This window comes from Asparagus officinalis, chromosome 9 (genome assembly GCF_001876935.1).
Source record: "Asparagus officinalis chromosome 9, Aspof.V1, whole genome shotgun sequence".
NCBI classification, from domain to species: Eukaryota; Viridiplantae; Streptophyta; class Magnoliopsida; order Asparagales; family Asparagaceae; genus Asparagus; species Asparagus officinalis.
In genome coordinates, this window is record NC_033802.1 from 6,702,712 (window position 1) to 6,724,762 (window position 22,051).

At 29.5% G+C, this 22,051-nt stretch overlaps 1 protein-coding gene across 1 annotated transcript; it reads left to right on the plus strand.

Annotated features, from left to right (window-relative positions):
- Positions 18,907–21,466, plus strand: LOC109824003 (GDSL esterase/lipase At1g33811). Its single transcript, XM_020390499.1, has 5 exons — positions 18,907–19,166; positions 19,415–19,539; positions 19,623–19,871; positions 20,193–20,460; positions 21,067–21,466. The coding sequence occupies exons 1-5, from the start codon at positions 18,932–18,934 to the stop codon at positions 21,288–21,290; spliced, it is 1,101 nt and encodes a 366-aa protein (XP_020246088.1). The 5' UTR covers positions 18,907–18,931; the 3' UTR covers positions 21,291–21,466.

Sequence of the window (22,051 nt, forward strand, 5' to 3'; positions counted from 1 at the left end):
CGAAGTGCGTCAGAGGCGACGATAGTCGCGAGCAAATCCAACAAGGAGGAGGTCGGGGTTTTAGGCAAGGGTCACGAGATTTTTTGAGGAAATGAAGTAGGGTAGGTGGGCAGGTGGAGGTGGTCGGGAGTTATATTAACGCGGTTAACTACCATTTGTAATTACAAGGGACTAGCAGTTCCGTGTAAATAACAACTTCTTCCCCGGCAAAACCGACCGTCTTCATCTTAGCTAGGATAAAAAGTTTGAGGAATGCTTCGGTACACCGATAATAGGCTTTTTTTAAATGCTAAAAAATCAATAAATGGATGAAAATAGAAAGGGCGCTTTTGACATTTCCCATTTAAGTTTTTATTTTTCTGTTGTTTCTCTTCTTCATCGTTTTCTCCCTCTCGTATTTGAAGTTTAATTTTTTAATAATTTAATCTTGCTCTTTACCATGAACCCAACTAGAAAAAGTTTGCTTCAGTAAATATTTTAAATTTCTTTTTAATAAATAATTTTTAAAAGTGAGAAAATTTTATATCATGTTCCGATCGAAAATCCTTCTTCAATGATGATTATTACAAGCACTTTCCTTTTTATTTTCTTCTTAGAAAGGATTCCAAACACTCTCATAATCCATGAAACCTATTGAGGGAAACCCAATAAAACTCATTGAAGGAGACCCAAGAGGAGAACACAATGCAACAAAAAGGATGCGGTAATTGGGATCGTTCGTGAAAAACTATCAACACACATCCCCAAATAGAGAAAATTGTTTATTAAATAGAAAACAATAAAAAATTGAGTTCTGCCATAATTTGTCCAATGATCATTTGGAAAGTGCGAATCTTTTTTTCTTATGAAAAATGAGAAGCGTTACATGATAACACGGTAAAAATTATAACATGAAATATTAGTTAGTTGGGGAATTCTAATTAATCATAAATTCTTTTTATCTCCTAAATTTTATTTCCTAAACTAACCTTTTTATCTAATTGAAATTATGGTTAATTATAATTTTGGGTGTGGAACACCTCATAACCGTCAAATCTATCTATCTAGAGATGTGAGTGTTATTTTTAAGGAATTTATTTACAGATATACCACCGGTGCTCCAACAAATCTTTATGGAGCACCGAAGCTGTAGGCAAAAAGTTTTTGCTCATTTTGTTCAAACACGGTCATTTTTGCTAATATTATCCTAAAAGGGGTTGTTGTCAAAGTTTCTCCTTCCAAGCTTTATGCCACAATTTTCTCAGACCCCCCAACTCCGAAAATTACTGCTAATTCAAAGACACCCGACGATTATGACGATTATCAAATAAAATCACATGAATTTAAAAATATTAGAAAGTTGCCCTTTAATTTTGGTGTTATCAGAAAATCCTTTTTTAAGTTTAAGATTTTATGGGAAAACCCCCCTAACAAGTTGTATATCAGAAATCGCAATCCACGCATTGGCAGATAACATTAGGCTAGATAATTTTTCTTTTCCAGTAAAAATTATGATTAATGCTGCTAGAGTTGTTTTCTAATAAAAAAATTAAAGTTAAAGGGTTTTTTTTGATAACACTGAACTTAAGGGGTACCCTTCTATATTTTGAAAACAATGGGCGTTATCTGATAATTGTCTAAAGTTAATGGGGACTTTCTGAAATTAAATCCATTTTGTGTTTATCAACATTTTTGCTTGCAACTTTCAGCAAAATATAACGACTTAAGTAAAAAAAATATTTTGCAACTTATATCGAAATATAACAACATATTGCAAATAATACCTTATACCAAACTACCAAATAATATAAAGTGTTTGAAAATAATGTTAGACCCTAGAGGGGGGTGATTAAGGTCTTATGCTAATCTAATCCGATTTTATGCCAATTAAAACTAATTAACAAGTTATTCTTGCAAGATAGATATATAATATGTTATAAACAAGAATGAGCAATATAACCAAGAGCAATATCCTAGCAATGAGATATATAGTAAAATATATGCAAGGATATATAAACTAACACAAATGGTGAAATAAACATAGACAAAACAAGAGAGATAGTGTGCAAATAAACAATGCAAACACAATATGATCACGGAGTTCGGACCTTCCGTCCTACGTTTCCGCTCTCCACTCCCGGGGAGAAATCCACTATCACAACCGGGTTTTCTACGCTCACCCGAATAACGTTTACACCTCACACTTGGTTTTCTAGTTTACCGAAAACTTTACAATCAACACTCTTGCAATTCCACTCTACACCCTCTAAAGTGTTGGAACTAGAGGTGTCTCCCTCAAGTGCTCGGATACAACCTCTCCCTAGGCTCATCAACCAACGTCACTCCTCTTGGGACGATCCCCGACTCTCGCCACATACTTCTCTCAGTGTACAAGTGTATTACAAAAGTGAATCTCACAATAAGCACAATTACAATAAATGATTGTTCTCTAATATGGATGAGAACACAATGAAAGCTCACACTCAATTGTTACAACTCTCACCAACCCAAATATACTATGTATGAAAATACAATAAGCTCAAGTGGGTATGTGTAAGCAATGAGTAAAATCAAATCAACTAAACTCAATTGTAAATACTAGCTTAATGAAAATGATAAACAACAAAGAATTAATACAAAGCTAGTATAGAGTTTAGAAATTCTTCTCTAAAAAACAAGATTGAGAGATGAATTAAAATGAAGCTTAAGGAATGTAGATGATCTCCTCCACTTGTATAAAACTTCTTCTCAAACAAAACTCTTTTAAACAAACACTAAACAAACTTAAACCTTTGTTAAACTCTTGTTTAAAAACTTCTTAGATGATCTCTGGTAGTTGGGGTTTGAGGGGTTTATATAGGAAGAGAAACCAATAGCAAAACCCCCAACCAAATCTCCCCAAAACCCAGAAAAATATTTTTCAGATTCTGTACAAAAAGAGCCGTTGGGCATACGGCGGTCGACCGTGGAAAACTCGTGGTCGACCGCGAGCCATATTTGAAACTAAGAAAATTCCAGAAACTTTTACGGTCGACCGTGGGAATTTTCGGACTGACGGTCGACCGTGACGGTCGACTGCGAAAGTCTCTGCTGGCTCCTGAGGGAAAAACATAGGCGCAGTCGACCATGACGGTCGACCGAAACTGATATATGAAAGTGATAATTTAAAAACAGTTTTTCTGATTTAAAACCCTGTTTAAAAATATCAAATAAATTCAAAAAAATATAAAACTTTGGAAAATGATTGTAGACATGATAATACACATGCTACAAAAATTGGTTTTCAAAAAGGACCTCCCAAATAATAATATTATTATTTTGCAAAATAGTTCAAAATATAAAAATGTAAACATATGAGTTTTGACATTTTAGCTTAACTATATTTTAAAACATTACAAAATGATTTTGTAGACTTAAAGAGAGATATAAACTATTGTTATGAAGTCTATAAACAATGAATACAGAATTTTCACAAATACAGAAGTCTATAAACAAACTTAAACCTTTGTTAAACTCTTGTTTAAAAACTTCTTAGATGATCTCTGGTAGTTGGGGTTTGAGGGGTTTATATAGGAAGAGAAACCAATAGCAAAACCCCCAACCAAATCTCCCCAAAACCCAGAAAAATATTTTTCAGATTCTGTACAAAACTCGCGGTCGACCGCGAACCATATTTGAAACTGAGAAAATTCCAGAAACTTTTACGGTCGACCGTGGGAATTTTCGGACTGACGGTCGACCGTGACGGTCGACTGCGAAAGTCTCTGCTGGCTCCTGAGGGAAAAACATAGGCGCAGTCGACCATGACGGTCGACCGAAACTGATATATGAAAGTGATAATTTAAAAACAATTTTTCTGATTTAAAACCCTGTTTAAAAATATCAAATAAATTCAAAAAAATATAAAACTTTAGAAAATGATTGTAGACATGATAATACACATGCTACAAAAATTGGTTTTCAAAAAGGACCTCCCAAAGAAAAATATTATTATTTTGCAAAATAGTTCAAAATATAAAAATGTAAACATATGAGTTTTGACATTTTAGCTTAACTATATTTTAAAACATTACAAAATGATTTTGTAGACTTAAAGAGAGATATAAACTATTGTTATGAAGTCTATAAACAATGAATACAGAATTTTCACAAATACAATAGAATATGAAACATATGAGTATGTATATATATATATATATATATACACACACACACACACACACATACATAGAAACCAATAGAATGTGTGTGTATATGATATTGAGCTTAAAGTACTTAACACACATAATATAAACTCCTAAACTAAATTACCCAAGCTTGTGATCTTCAACGAAGCTCTATCTTGGTACACTTTCGGATAAAGCTTGAACTTAAATCTTTAACTTTGAATTGCATAGGTTTCACTCCATAATTTCGCGAACCTCCATTGGATATGATCGTAAATACGCAATTTCATCCATCCTCTAACTCGTTGTTTGTCTAGAATAAATACGAAAACACAAACACTAGACAAACAACATTAGAAGTAAATTGTTTGTTAAACATCATCAAAACAAGAAGGCCAACAAATAATTCATAGCCGTATTCTGGATTTAAAAGTGTTCTAGGAATGGGGGGGTGGAATAAAGGCAAAAACCATTTTTTAAGAGTAGTGATAAATATTATTCATATATTATTTCTACACTATAAAAGAGAAAAACATGATGTTCATACTCTTCAACATCATACTCCCTTTAAAAGCACGAGTTCGGAAAAAAATCTTTGCATGGTCAATATTACCCTTAATTTTTTTTAAATATCACATTATTATTCTAATCTATTCTAATTATTCTATCTTTTTTAATTGACAATGAAATGATTTATCATATTCATAATGAGGTTTAACATAGTATTGGATAAAGGAGATATGTTTGATATAATTCAAATCATTTACTTATTTCAATTCGCAAAGAAATTTAAAAATACATGCTAGCCAGCACCTAAAAGTTTTTAAACTTTGTAAAAAAATATCCTCCAAGTTTTTTAAATTGCAAAAACACCTCTAAAATTTTAAAATTTTATTAAAACATCTTAAAATTTACAAATTTTACTTATTTCAATTCAGTGAAAAATCTAAAAAACATATGCTAGCTAGAAACTGAAAGTTTTTTGACTTTAGAGAAAATATTTTATAAGTTTTAAAAATTGTAAGAACACCCCTAAAAATTCAAAATTTATAAAATTCTTTAAAAATTTTAAACCTATAAACACACTAAAAACCTAAAAATAACACAAATAATCCCTAAAAATTTATAGAATTTACAATAAAAACTTTGAACTTTTTACGAATTGCAAAATAAAACCCTCAAAATTGTAAAATTTATAAAAATCCTGATGATTTCCAACCTAATAGTACCATGAAAATATAGGAATTATAAATATCCCCTACATAATTTATAATTTATAAAAACACCTTTAAAGTTTCAAAAATTATAAACAAACACTCAAAATTCAAAATTTATAAAAAACACCCTGAGAATTTCAAACTCATTAGTAAATTGAAAGCATAGGCATTATAAATAGTCCATAAATAATTTAAAATATATAGAAAAGGCCTACAAGTTTAAAAAATTACAAAAAGCCTCTAAAGTTCATAATTTACAAAAAAAAAAACACAATGAGAATATCTAGCCTATAAATACTAAAATGAATATACAATATTACTAATAACCCCTAGGAAATTAAAATTTTGTAAAAAATATCATGCTTCCTTTAAAAGTATAGGTTTAGAAAAAACTTTTCATGTTAAATATTACTCATAATTTTTTTGAAAAGAACATAACTAATTTAAATCTATTAAATTTAAAATTTATAAAAAAACACCCTTAAAGTTTAGTACATGACAAATTACCCCTCCAAAGTTTGAATTTTTTCAATTATTTTTTGTAATTCCTTGATTTCAATGTAATGTTGAATAGTTTTGTATAAATTACAAAATTTTAGGGTGTTTTTTTATAATTTTTAAAACTTTTGAGGGTGTTTCTTTTGTAATTTTCTAAATTTTTATTGTGTTTTTAATGTAATGCATAGATACGTCAATTAATGATGATATTGAAGAGTAATTCGTTTTTAAGATTATTAGGCCATAGTTAAGTGTGATCATCACTATTCTTAAACAGTATAGTTTATATTTGTAAAAAATTTCAAATAATCTATATAGTGGTTAAACAGATTTTGATTTTAATGTACTACTTTTTATAATTATATTTAATGTGAACCCACTATATAATTATGTATGCGGTCATCATAATTTTAATACGTTTGATTGATTGACTATATAGGTATATAGACTATAAATTACTTTACTTTCTCACATGAACTAATATTTAGCGCTTAATAATTTAAATTATTACTTTCAAATTTAATATAAAGATGAACTCTAATAACATTTATTTATTTATCGACAAGATAAATACAATCTTAATTCCTCTTTTTTGCTTGAGATTTATTATATAGTTACGCATATCAAATTTGTAACTTAAATAATAATTATTTATGCTTAAATTAGGATGATTGTAGTTAATTACTCACTATGGCATTTTCATGAAGATATATGCCGAACTTTCTATAGCTATTTGCATTGTCCATGTATATTTCATAAATTAGTTGTTAATTTGACATATTAAATTAATTTACCTTTGTAGAAATTTCTTCTTTGACTTTTGGATTGTGTAATCACTATATCACCATTCTAGCATAGAAAAGACCTAACTCTAAATGTCTTCAAGCTAATGTTTGAGTTGAACTAAAATATATACTATTACTACTATATGTAAAAATCAGGTCAACACTTCTTAAACAGAAGAGAATATTCCAACCTCTGATATTATAAAAACTAAAAATAGCTAATTGAGTGATTAGCAAAAGAGATCTTACATCAGAAAAGTGTGAATAATAAGATAAAGAGGAAATGTAGTGACATTGCCAACAATACTACAAATAACAAACTACAATGTAAAGTTAACCTATTTTCTGGAGCCCAACTACTGGCTATAAGCATCGATATTTTTATATATATACTTTATAATTTATTAAAAATGGTCATATAATCTTATATAATAAAATTAATTTAATACTAAATAGTAATATCGTTGTAATAATATCGTTATTAGGAAAAATTCTTCATAAACCAATATATTCTTTATGATATATAAGTTATGCACTCTAAATTCTTATATCTTTTATAGAGCCAAAAAATAAATACGAGCCTCTAACATGTTGCTCTCACAATAACAAAATCCACTTAGTAGATCGATGTGGATATTCCAGATGACTTATATGTCCTACATACAATACAATTACCCTAGGAAAGTGAATTATAATAGCATTTTTCATTCACATCATTTGGAATAAGATTTGATAGGAACCTTGCATCAAAAATGAATTTTTATATTTTGAGCAAATAGCGAAATATATCATAATCTTTCTTCTCTAATTTCATAAGAAAGTAATTCTTCATATTTTTAGTTTTACTTCAATAATATAGCAAATGAGCTATAAAATTGAACGAGAATATTAGATAATGTAAATACGATTGAAACCACGACCAAAAGTTAATGTGAATATGAGTCAAACCACAACTAAAAGTTTAATGGACATATTACAAATAAATTCATATGCAAAATTCCTTTGTGAATTGAATAATCATCCATCTTATGAAGACTTTAAGATACTAATAAACATAGATGTTGTACTTAAGTAATATGTTTATAACTTACAAATAGTAGATCATGTGGATACAGTCTGGGTTAAATAAAACAATGATAATATTTCATTGGAAAGAAGATTATTGAGATGGTGATCAATCTCACAAAAAAATATTTTCTATTTCTTTTTATTTTATTTTTATCAATTTAAATAATCATGATATTCAACAACGTGCATTGCACGTGCATCTCATCTAGTTTTTAAAAAATGATGACTTGTCAAAAAAGCCAAAACTTATCTCTTTATGGAATAGAAATGGTGTAGAAGAGATTAATGTAGGAAAGAATCATTATTCTTAGATGTGATGGTGATATTCTCAAAGTATAGACAATATACATATCTACTACTCCGAACGTAAAAGAAAAACTCAAAAAATTAATGTTCATGACACAATAACAATTGATACAATACGATACAGATTATTTTCCATTACTGTTCATGATACATTTCTATTTTCTTACCATAGATCTATTGTTTGTGGTACACTAATTTTTTAAGCATAAATACTATTAATGTTACAATGTATTTTTTTCGAATTTTAACATAAACTCTATACGCTACAGTATAATTTTTGGCTTTATCACTGTTAAACCTAAAAACACTGTTTGTATCACGTTGAAGGTTGGATGCTGTGTATTGCTTAGCAGAAGTTGAATTGCATATTGTGGTTGGTCAAGGACTGCTGATGTAGAAGGTAAGTTAACAACTATCATCTAGAAGAAAAGTGTTAAAATGCTGTAGAGTTTGATATTCAATAAGCAATGGTTGTGGGCCTGTGATTCTTACTAGTGGTATGGGATGTGGGTATAGGTAGGGAATTTTATATATGCGTATGTGTATGTGTATGTGTATGTGGGTATGCTTGGTACCAAGCACAATTTTTGTGCTTGGTAGTGAGGTGGCATAATCCCCTCCACTCATTCAAATGAAGGACCACATTCATATGGGTTGAGAAGTGTATGTGGATATATAACCATTTGAATGTGGGACCATATTCACATGGATTGAGAAGTGCATGTGGATATGTAACCATTTGAATGAGTGGAGGAGGATGTGACACCTCACTACCAAGCATAACTTTTTATGCTTGGTACCAAGCATACCCATTTTTCTTATATATATACACTAGTTGAGATGCGTGTGCAATACACGTGGTTAAATATCATGATTATTTAAATTACTAAAAATAGAATAAAAAGAAAAAGAAAATAAAGTTTTTTGTGGGATTGATCATCAACTCAATAATCTCTCTTAATTGAAATAACGTCATTGTTTCCTTTAACCCAGACTGTGGCTACATGATCTACTATTTATAAGTTATAAATATATTAATCTAGTACAACATCTCTATTTATTAGTATCTTGAAGTCTACAAAAGACGGGTGATCATTCAATTCATAAATGAATTTTTTATATGAATTTACTTACAATATGTCCATTAAACTTTTAGTTGTAGTTTGACTCATATTCACATTAATTTTTAGTTATAGTTTCATTCATATTAACATTATCTAATATTCTCATTTAATTTTATAGCTCATTCTCTGTATCATAGAAGTAAAACTGAAAGTATGAAGAATTATTTTCTTATGAAATTAGAATAAGGAGATTATGATATTTCCTCATGTGCTCTAAATATAAAATTTTCTTTTTTCTTTGATGTAAGGTCTCTATCAAATCTTACCCTAAACGATGTGAATAAAAAATGCTATTATAGCTCACTTTTCTAAGGCAATTGTATTGTATATAGGACGTATAACTCATCTGGAATATCCACATCTGCTAAGTGGATTTTGCTGTTGTGAGAGCAACATGTTAGAGGCTCGTATTCAAACTTTTTGACTCTATAAAAGACACATGAATTTGGAGTGGATAGCTAATATGTCGCAAAGAATTTATTGGTTCATGAAATTTTTTCCCTAATAACGATATTATTACAACGATATTACTATTTAGTATTAAATCAATTTTATTATATAAGATTATATGATCATTTTTAATAAATTATAAAGTATATATATGGAAACTTCAATGCTTATAGCTAATAGTTGGGTTCCACAAAATAGATTAACTTTACATTGTAATTTGTTATTTGTAGTACTATTGGCAATGCCATTAACTTTTCTCTTTATCTTATTATTCACGCTTTTCTGATATAAATTCTCTTTTGCTAATTACTCAATTGGCCATATTTAGTTTTTATAATATCAGTGGTTAATTAGAATATTCTCTTCTGTTTAAAAAGTGTTGACATGATTTTATTAAAAATATATAAACATAGTAGCAATAGTAATTTAAGGTGAGGTCCTTTCTACGTTAGAATGATGATGTAGTGATTACAAAATCCAAATGTCAAAGAAGAAATTTCTACAAAGGAAAAATAATTTAATATATCAAATTAACAACTAATTTATAAAATATACATGAGCGATGCATATAGCTATACAAAGTAAGGTATATACCTTCATGAAAATATCATTGTGAGTGACCAATTACAATCATCCTAATTTAAATATAAATAATTATTATTTTAGTTACTAATTTGATACGTGTAAACATGGAATAAATCTCAAGAAAAAAAATAAGAATTGAAATTGTATAAATTTAAAAGTAATAATTTAAATTATTAAGCATCAAATATTAGTTCATGTGAGAAAGTAAAGTAATCTATGGTCTATATACCTATATAATCAATCAATCAAACGTATTATGATTATGATAACTACAATCAAAATTATTGGTTGATTCACATTAAATATAATTTATAAAAAATATAAAAAATAGGATATTAGAGTCAAAATCCTTTTAACCACTATATAGATTGTCTAAAAAAATTTCATATATAAATTCACTACTTAGGAACAGTGATGTGTTGTACGCTTAACTATGGCCTAATAATCTTAAGAACGACTTACTTTTTAATATCATCATTAATTGACATATCTATGTATTACACTGAAAACACAATAAAAATTTAGAAAACTACAAAAAGAAACACCCTAAAAAAATTTAAAATTGTAAAAGAACACCCTAAGATTTTATAATTCACAAATACAAAAAACTATTAAATATTACATTGAAATCAAGGAATTATAAAAAAATTATTAAAATTTTTTAAACTTTGAAGGGGTAATTTGCAATGTGCTAAACTTTAAGGGTATTTTTTTTCCATAAATTTCAAATTTTATAGATTTTTAATTATTTATGTTCTTTTTAAAAAAGTTATGGGTAATATTAACGATGAAAGGTTTTTCTAAACCTATACTTTTAAAGTGAGTATGATATTTTTTGTAAAATTTTAATTTTCTAGGGGTTGTAAATAATTTTATATATTCATTTTAGTGTCTATAGGTTAGAAATTCTCATGATTTTTTTTATAAATTATGAATTTTAGGGGCTTTTTGTAATTTTTTTAAAACTTATAGGTCGTTTCTACAGATTGTAAATTATTTATAGACTATTTATAATTTCTATGCTTCAATTTACTAATAAGTTTGAAATTCTCAGGTGTTATTTGTAAATTTTGAATTTTAAGGTTTTGTTTGTAATTTTTAAAACTTCAGGGGTGTTTTCTATAAATTATAAATTATGTAGGGTACGTTTATAATTCATATATTTTCAATGTACTATTATGTTAGAAATTTTTAGGATTTTAGCAAATTTTACAATTGTGAGGGTTTTATTTTGCAATTTGTGAAAAGTTCAGTGTTTATTACAAATTCTATAAATTTTCGAGATTTGTTTTGTGTTATTTGTAGGTTTTTAGTATGTTTATAGGTTTGAAATTTTCAAGGTGTTTTTTTATAAAGTTTGAACTTTTAAGGGTGTTTTTGTAATTTTCAAAATTTAGAAGATATTTTCTCCAAAGTTAAAAGAACTTTTAGTTTTTAGCTAGCATATATTTTTCAGATTTCTCACTGAATTGAAATAAGTAAAATTTATAAATTTCAAGATGTATTAATAAAATTTTAAATTTGTAGGAGTGTTTTTGCAATTTAAAAAACTTGGAGGATATTTTTTACAAAGTCCAAAAAATTTTAGGTGCTGACTAGCATATGCTTTTAGATTTCTCTAAAAACTGATAGAAGTAAAGAATTTGAATTATATCAAATGTATTTTCTTTATCCAATAACATGTTAAGTCTCATTATGAATATGATAAATTATTTAGTTACTAATTTAGAGAAGATAGGATAATTAGAATAGTTTAGGATAACAATGCAATATTGAAAATAATTAAGGGTAATATTGACCATGGAAGATTTTCCCGAACTCGTACTTTTAAAGCTACTAGGATTTATGCATGTGCAATGCACGTGATTAAATATTATGATTAAGTATTTTTGAGTTATTTCTTTACTAAAATTTGTTTCTCAGTTCTTTGATTGTTTTTCTTACTTATGTTTTCAAACTTTACTATTGTGATTATTATTTTTAATGTTTGTTTGAATGATCAGCTACACCAAATTTAAATTTTTTATATAATAATTGAATTGATAAGAAATAACTATAATCTAAAGCTAATTTGAATTTTTGCGTTATTTAGATCGGCATGAAACCAAGCTTGACTTAAGAAGGTATAATGTTGTAAAAGTGAAAAACACTTGAAAAGATAATGTTATAAAAGAAGGATGAATAATTAAAGCCAATAAGACAAGATGATTAATTAAAAGTGGGCTAGAATAAAACTAAAGAGAATATAAATTTTATTGCTAATCACTGATAGACTTTAAAAAAAGTTCATAAAATAAAGATTAACGCTAACTCTATTATATACTTTTATATGATAAAAGCATCCACATAACCATATAAAAAATTAAAAGAGTTCATGAAAATCACTTCTAAATATTCCTGATTTTACTCAAAAATTTAAGCTGTTTTTAAAAATATTAAATAATTTAAATTTGTGTTGTATTTATAAAGAGCCTTGATGGAGATGCTTTTGTTTTAGCAGCTTGTCCTGAATGAGCCCTGCATATTAGTTTAAAGTGTAATGATTTTTCTTTATCATGTTATATGGATGTCTGCTTGGTTTGCTTATCTATCTCTTATTTCTCCAATAAGTTTATATATTATTAACACAATTTATGATGACATACATACCTTTCATATAAATTTGAGATATGTATAAGATGAATTTTATATTTAGTGGCCTTTAATAAGAATTTTAGTTGTAAAATATATTACCTTCATATTTACAGATCTTGAAATATGACAGTACTATTACTTGCTTATCTTTGATTGTGTTCTTAAAATTAATCTTTCGTTGATATAGTCGTATCCCCAAATAAGGATACTTGCAGAGTCGTTCCACTATATAGAGAAAAGAAAAATATAAATTTTAATTTTTTTACTTACACTATGGCAACTAAGTATCATGTGCATATTTTTTTTGTCCATTATAGTGAATTTTCTCATCTTATCTAATTGTTCAATATGTTCCTTAAGAAGAACTCGGTTAGTGATTCTTTGCTCGATATGCTTTTTACCAATGTCAATTCAAGTGATTCATGAATGTTTCTAAATTTTGAGTTTATTTCCTTCACTTCTCCATTTGAAACGAAAAAAACTTAGTTCTTTTAAAAAATATCTCTGAACTTTTTAATAGTTTCTCCATATATAACTCTTTGTATTTTTTTCTTTATAAATAAATATTATCAATATTAGAGATAAATCTTTATACATTATAATCAATTAATGCTAACATATTATATCTTAATGTAATAATATCAAACATTTCCTCTTTCAATTAATGCTAACATATTATATCTTAATGTAATAATATCAAACATTTCCTCTTTTCTTTACCAAATTTTAGCCTTTTGTGATTTAAACTTTTGAGAGTGTGTTTTGTAATTTTTAAACTTCAATAGTATTTTATGAAAATTTTAAATTTTAAGTTGGGCGCTTATAATTTTCATGTTTCACGTATTGGTGATAAGTTTTTAAATGTTAAAATATTTGTAACTCTGAAATTTTGAAGATATTTTTATAATTACTAAAATTTTGGGTTGTTTTTTAAAAATTTTAAATTTTAGCAATATGTTGATAATTTCTAAATTTGATATGTACCAGTTATACGTTTTAAAATTTCAAAATTTTTAATATTTTTTTACTTTTGAGAGAGTTTTTGTAATTTTTGTACATTTGAGATTTTTTTACTAATTTTAAATTTCTATATGCCTAATGGTAATCCCTGAGATCCATCTATGTTGTTTCTAAGTTTTGAAATATCTGAATTTTAGAATATTTTTTGTAATTTAAACATGGCTAAATAGCACTTATATACCCTATTGTTTTGCTCTTGTAGTAATTATATACCCTAAGTTACAAAACATAGCAAAAAAATACCATGAGTTGGTAACTATTTAAATGTAGCTAACTGTATTAAAAATACATGAAAGGACAATAATGCCCCTCCTTAAGAATTAACCTCCCCCCAACATAGTGAAAGCTCTTATTTTCTACTGTTACCCATATTAAAGAGGAAGAAGAAGTTGGAGGCCACGAAAAGAAGAAGAAGAAGATGAAAATAATCTAATTTGCGACGAGGGGTTGGGGGTAGGTAATATAGTAAATAATACAATAAATAAGAGTAAGAAGTATTCAAATTGGTCATAGGTCCAGCACGTAGGAATATTCCAAAAAATATTCTCACAACTGGTTAACAGAAGGTACCAACTTGTAAATTTTTGCCAACTCAGGGTATTTTTTTGTTATATTTTATGACTTAGAGTATATAACTGCTTCAAGAGCGAAACACATAGGGTATATAATGTAATTTATCCTTTAAACTTTTGAGGTTGTTTCTATAATTTTTAAAATGTTGAGGGTGTTAATTACAAGTTTTAAATTTTTAGATATCATGTTTGTTTTTAAGTTTTAAAAAGTCAATGTGTTTTGTGTAATTTTAAACTTTTAAGGCTATTATATGCAAATTTTGAAACTTTTGGGTTTTTTATAATACTTCATGTATTATAATATGTTATCTATGTATAATTTCTTAATATTATTTTTTCTATATTTTTGAGTTATAGGTAGTTCATATGGAGTTAATATATGATATAATTAGTATTTGGATAGATTAAGTTTTAACTGAAATATTCAAAATAATTTTTTTTAAATTGTTGACCTATAAATAGTTCACGTGGAATTAGATAAGATATGATTAAAATTAGAATAGATTAGGATAACAATGTAATATTCAAAAAAATTCTGGTTCTATTATCGTAAATTGATAAAACTTGCTAATTGATATATTGTTTTATTAACTGATTTTGAGATTCACTTTGTAAATAGTAATAAAAAAATTATCGCTAAAGTTTTTATGAATAGTTATATATAAAAATCATATTGTCAATTTGGTGATAGATACACCTAATAATGCCGGCAACAACGTGCGGGCATAATACTAGTAACATGAGCACAACCTAACACTTTGGGATCCTTTGTGATAGTCTCACTAGTAGAAAAACGATCAACCTAGACGGAAATTTCCGTCTAGGTTGATTGAAATTCCGTCTAGATTAGGTCATCTAGACGGAATTCCGTCTAGTTTGAGTGGTTTATTTTGCTTCTGTCTAGATTGAAGCAATCTAGACGGAATTCCGTCTAGGTTGATCAATCTAGACGGAATTCCGTCTAGGTTGATCAATCTAGACGGAAGTCAACCTAGATGGAAGTCAACCTAGACGGAATTCCATCTAGTTTGAGTGATTTATTTTGCTTCCGTCTATTTATACTTTTCTATAAATTATTCACTTAAATTGTTCTTTTTTTGAACTTTTATGCATATACTTGCTTATTTGCTTTTCAAAATACATATGTACGAAGTGGCAACGTATCGAGTGAGTACCATACCTCTGTGTCGACTAAATGGTTAATTTATTTATATGTAATCTCAGTATGCCCGTGCCTGCATAGGAGATCGTTCTTTTCTTTTTATTTTTCATTTTTATGTGACTAAAGTTAAGGCGAAACGTAAAATTAAAGGGACAAAACATTTTGCGGAACAAGCTTACAATCATCATGATTTGGGTATAACTTTAAAAATGTCTGAAATTTAGGAGCTATATATCAAAAAAAAAAAATCCAATATTAAAATATGCTTAAATTTAACTGAACCCCAAGTTTAGGTGTTCGGAACTAAAATCCCCTATATCTTTAAAACTTTTACTAAACCCTAACAACTTTTGGCAGAAAGCTCTCAAAATTAACTCGTTACGTCATGTGTACTCAAATAAAAAAAATACCCTCTAATACAATTTGGCATAAATCTCAACAAATTTTACATTTTTTTCATTTAACCCCTAATAATTTTGGCAGAAAACCCCTCATAACGGATGTTTATAGTTTTCATATTTTTATTACAGGTTTGTTTGTAATTCTTAGATTTTCAAGAGGTAATTTATATTTTTTGATTTAAAAGGAGTTTTTTTTTTAATTTTATATTTTTTGTGCGTTTTTGTAGTTTTAAAAAAATTGTACTTTTTACTTTTTTTTAATTTTTTACTTTCTTGGGTATGTTTGTAAATTTTTTTAATTTTTTAATGGGGTTGCTTGCAATTTTAGATCTTTTAGGGTTCTAGTCATCATTTTTTTATTTTAATATGTTATTTATATTTTCATATTTTTTTTCAAGTTTTGTTTGAATTATTAGATCTTTCAAAGTGTTATTTATAATTTTTGGTTGTGGTTTTCGGATTTTACAAGTTTTTTTAAATTCTTAAACTTTTGGGCGATCATTTACAATTTTATAATTTTCAGGGTCTTTTGTAATTTGTATATACATAGGGTTTCTTTGTAATTTTAGATTTGTTTTGGGGGCTATACATAATTTTGTATTTTTAAGAATTTGTTTGTAATATCTTCTTTTGTTAAGGGTTTTCTGTAATTTGTTGGTATGTAAAAGGGGTTATTTGCAACTTTCAAAATTTTCTGTGATTTATTATAGGTTTTGATTTTTTTAGTAAGATATCCGTAGTTTTCATATTTTTAGGCTAAATGGCGCTTATATACCTTATTGTTTCACTCTTGTTGCACTTAAATATTCCAAGTTAGATAACATACGAAAAAAAATACCCTGAGTTAGTAAAATTGTGCAAGTTACTACCTTCTGTTAACTAGCCGTGAGAATATTCCCACATGTTCATCACATGAGAAAGTTCAATATTTTTTACCCTTATTCATTGTAGTATTTGCTACTTTACCAACCCCTCTCCCAAATTTCAAGGAGGGGTATTTTGGTCCAATCGAGTTTTTTAAACACTTTTAATTCAAGTCAAACGGCTACCAACTTAGAATTATTTTTATATGTTTTGTAACTTGGGGTATTTAAGTGCTACAAGAGAAAAACGATAAGGTATATAAGTGCCATTTAGCCTATTTTCAGGATTAATTATAATCTCATAGGTTAACTTACAAATAGGAATGACTTGAGGAGTATATACTGGCATTGATGGTTAGTCTTCATTAATGCAAAATTATGGTGTAACGCTATTATGGAGGTTAAGAGTAAAAAATCAAAATATTTTGGCATATTTTTTTATAAATTCTCTAACCTACTAGGGTTTAGTGAGAGTTGCAAATATTTTGCGGGTTTAATGCTACCCAATGTTATGAGAGGTTTATTGAAATTTACCCTCTAAAAAATTGCGGAGGGCCATTTGAAAAAAAATAAAGAAATTTTAATTATGGATAGTTATAATTTGATGATTATGACTAATGAAGATTTGATTATTAGACATTTCCATTTTTTTTATGGATAGAGTTTTTCCGATTATGGATATGCATAGTTTTAATTTGATAAAAATTCTTACGAATATAGAATTAGTTATACGCATGTCATCTTCTACTAGGATAGAGAGATACATGACATATTTTAATTTGTTAGAATTTGACATGTGACAATTTTTTTGTACACATGACACTTTTTGGTGCTTTAAGGGAGAGTTCACAAATTTCTCTTTATTATATAAAGGGGGATATTGATATCCTTAATAATTGGCTTACCCTCGGGTTTACTTTAAATTTAGCCATAGGAATGAATGCCAATAATGTGGCACATGCTCTTGCCTAGCATAGTGCTATTAGTACTTAATAGTATTGGTCAATTATGACTTTCTTATTATCCGGAGTTTATTTGTAGAAACATCAAGGTGGGATGCTTCAGTTTATGCTACGTAGCTAACGAAATTTCCCAATTTTCTATTTTAGTAAAAGGCTATATATAGATGAACGCATGCGTTTTAACACTTCACCTTCTTAAAACAATTACTTTTGTGATTGAATAATGCTATTACTAGTTAGATCTGTTTTCATCACTAACTAATTAGTTTAAATTATACTCTATATATCTTAGAATTTTGATGATCTAGTAAATGAGTATGCACCCATCAATTACAATCTTTTCCATGATTCTTATATGCTGTCTCTTAGAGTATGAGACTGCTCTCGTTCAAAATTGTATGACTATTGAATATTTGTTTTTTAATTACTTTAAATGAGAACAAAGTATGACAATAATAGATTATACATAACTATAAGTTAATTGCAGGTTCTACCTCATTTTTATTAAACTATTACTATTTCTCTTCTACCTTTCTTTTCAATTCTCTTCCTAACTAAACAATAAAAAGAATCTTCTTTTCTTTTCTTTTTCTTTTCAGTCGCTTTCTCTCAAACCAACCACACTAAGGAATTTTTTTTTTTTTTTGACAAGATGATATATCCATAATTTAGTGTTCCAACTATCTTTATGCATTTACTATGGATCGAGAAAGAGATGCATTTACTATGAACAATCTTATCCATTAGCAACAGAAATGCTATGGGGGTCGCAAGCTCAAAGCTAGACACAGATCTCATCTTAAAACTTCATTTACTCTAAGATCGAGTACAAGCAAACCAACACTATATTGTCACGCCTTAATTAACAAAATTTTCAACGCTACAAAATCAAAGCATGGACACCTCTCAATATAATTCCACCGCCACCTGCATTTATTCTAACCTTAAAGAAATGCATGAACACCACCGCCACTTGATCATCCACCCGCACACACTCGATCACTCACGAGCTCTCTACCTCTCAAACTCAACCGACCCTCATCAAACACACACGAGTACACTATAAATTGGCGCGCCCTCTTAACCCCAAATTAAATTCAACCAAACCCTTGTATTTGTACGTCTACTCTTTTTGAGCAATGAGGCAACTTGCTAAGTTGGTATTGCTCACAATTACTTCCTCTGTGCTCACAAAGGCTTGGTCAGCCCCTCAAGTCCCTGGCTTCTTCATCTTCGGCGACTCTCTTGTCGACAACGGTAACAACAATGGCATCTTGACGCTCGCTAGGGCGAATTACTACCCTTACGGTATCGACTTCAAGCAGGGTTCGACTGGGCGATTCACTAATGGTCTCACAACAGTCGATTTCTTAGGTATGTTTACGTGCATTGTTCGCATCTTGTTTTCATGTACCTTCTTTTCACAGTTTAATTTGGTACATCTTAGAGCAACGAACACACATTTAAAGAAAAAAAAAAACTATCCACACAATAGATAACCCATATGTTTTGATTTACAGAAAGGACACATTCAAACTGTAGCCCTATATCATCATCATAAATTCAAAGTTTTGATGATGCAATATTGCCAACATCTTCATATATGTTTTGAATTTATGCAGCTCGGTTACTAGGCTTTCGACACTTTATTCCCCCGTACGCAACAGCGCAAAGATCTGAAGTTTTGAGAGGCTTGAACTTCGCTTCAGGAGCTTCAGGCATCAGAGAGGAAACAGGAAACAACCTTGTAAGCTACAACATCATGAAAACTCTTACACTATTCTACACTGAGTTGGATATATAGATTAACAGTCTCATGTTATGTTTCAGGGGCAGCACTACCATTTTGCTGAACAAGTAGAGCACTTTGGCGATGCAGTTCGGTATATCACCAGAATGTTCAGAGGAAATACCACACGAGTACACGATCACTTAAGAAAATGCATGTATCTTGTAGGAATGGGCAGCAATGACTATCTCAACAACTATTTCATGCCCAGCATGTACCCTACTAGCTATGATTACAGTCCGAAAACTTATGCTTCCCTCCTCATCCAAGATTATTCACGACAGTTAACTGTATGTGTAACTAATCATTTTCCAACCTTATCCAAATTAATTATATCAAGAATTAATTGAACATAGACCCCCTGTAGCATCGCTGTTCAGAACTTACTATCCCCGTAGTTTTCCCTTGTTGGTTAAATTTCTTAGGCTTTTACCCTGAGGGAAAATTTGGCAGATAATGTTTTAGATATGAGGGTAAAGGAGCCAAAAAATTTAACCCAAGGGACTATCTGCAACGATGAAACTACAATGTCCGTAAGTCCGAAACAACAACACTATAGGGGGTCTAAGCGCAATTCCTTATATATAACTTGGATACCGTCTTTGTTTCAGCAACTGTACGATTTAGGTGCACGAAAGATTGCGATTGTGGGAATTGGGCAGATAGGGTGCATACCCTATGAACTAGCTCGAATGGATGACGATGATCGCCAAGGAGGGAGACGATGCAACGGTAGAATCAATAAGGCAATCTCCATGTACAATGCATGTCTTTACAGGATGGTTCGACGATTCAACAGGGAGCTTCCTGGGGCAAAGTTTGTATATGTGGATACCTTCAAGAGCTCCAACGACCTTGTCAACAATGCAGCTTCTTATGGTAACCTCACTTTCTTATTTATAGTTTTCTTTTTAAGGTCTTTTTATAGATAACCTACAATGCCTAATATGTGACACCTCATTTATTAGTCTCACATGGGGAGCTTAGACGCATGCGAATGCATTTAAAAGATAAGTGAATGGAGTCAAGTGTAACAATAATGACTAGTTATTATTGCCAGAGCCAAATTTTAACGCGTTACACTCAGTGGGTCCCAGAGCTTCTATCACGCCTCGCGTGACGTGACGTACACAGGCCACACGGTACTATCTTATTAAATAAAATACATTTCTCAACACGTAACATGGGATCAGAGGCTAAAGGCCTAGGGCCAACTCATAGAAAACACCTCCCACTCTCCAACACACTGCTAATCACTTTGTTCTTCCCTTTAATTAGACAATTTCAAACATTTTCCTACTTCGGTAGTTTATCGAAATTCTTGCACTTTGTTCCATCATGATTTCTAGTTAAAATGTAATAAATTTTCTTTAGATAGATATCCTACAATATGTATATATATAGAGTATTATCCTCTTTTCCAACTTTTGACTGATATAAATCAATGTACTTATGTTCTTGAAACTTTTTTTTTTGACGGAACAGGATTCAGCGTCATAGACAGAGGATGTTGCGGCGTAGGAAGAAACAATGGGCAGATAACTTGCCTTCCGCTGCAGCAGCCATGCGAAGATCGAACCAAGTATTTGTTCTGGGATGCTTTCCATCCAACTGAGGCAGCAAATCTCATCTACGCCAGGAAAGCTTACTACTCAAATTCTTCATCAGACGTTTACCCGATGAATTTGAAGCAACTTGCAATGGCTTGAGAATAATAAAAAAATCGTTACGAGCAAGATTCCATTGATCAGAGTTCCAGTTGTCATAGGTTTTTCTTGTGTGATTGCAGTAAGTTAATTGGATGAAGTTTTAGTGAGAAATGTTGTATTGTTCACCTCAGTTCTTATAGTTCATGGAATGCTTTTCAGTGATTAGTCTCCAATGATTCAGCATCTATTTAAAGAGAAAGTGGGTTTGGTTTCTATATACCCTTTTGCCGAATTAAATAGCTTAGTTAACAACCCTTGCCTTTATCACGCCATTATTTGCATCTTAAACCGAGAATCACAGTTCACATATCACTGTAGAGTGTTGTCAGAGAGAATTGGTCTTATTGTTTTAGTCTCACATCGCTTGCGGGTTAACTAGATATTAACTATCTTTATTATAAATAAACTAACCGAGGAGGGACCAAATTATCTCCTCTTTTCCACTCCCTCTCTCTCTCTCTGATTAATAATTCACATGGGATCAGAGGCATAGCGAACGTGACATATGAGTTGGTTTGGATTAGAAACCTTTTGACGGAGATCGGTTTTCCTCCTGAGTGCCCTATGAGATTACATGCTGATAACAAGTCCGCTATACATATTGCTGAGAATTCTGTATACCATGAGAAAAGCGAGCATATTGTAATTGGTTGTCATTTAGTTTGTGAGAAGATGGATGAAGGAGTTGTCGTGGCTAAACATGTATCATCAGAGAATCAGCTTGTGGATATTCTCGGGAAAATACGAGTAAAATTTTATTT

Excerpts from the sequence above, each read along its gene's own strand:
- LOC109824003 (XM_020390499.1), top strand. The coding sequence starts at position 18,932 with ATGAGGCAACTTGCTAAGTTGGTATTGCTCACAATTACTTCCTCTGTG. Across the intron at positions 19,540-19,622 it reads AGGAAACAGGAAACAACCTT|GGGCAGCACTACCATTTTGC; the intron begins GTAAGCTACAAC and ends GTTATGTTTCAG. Across the intron at positions 19,872-20,192 it reads ATTATTCACGACAGTTAACT|CAACTGTACGATTTAGGTGC; the intron begins GTATGTGTAACT and ends TCTTTGTTTCAG.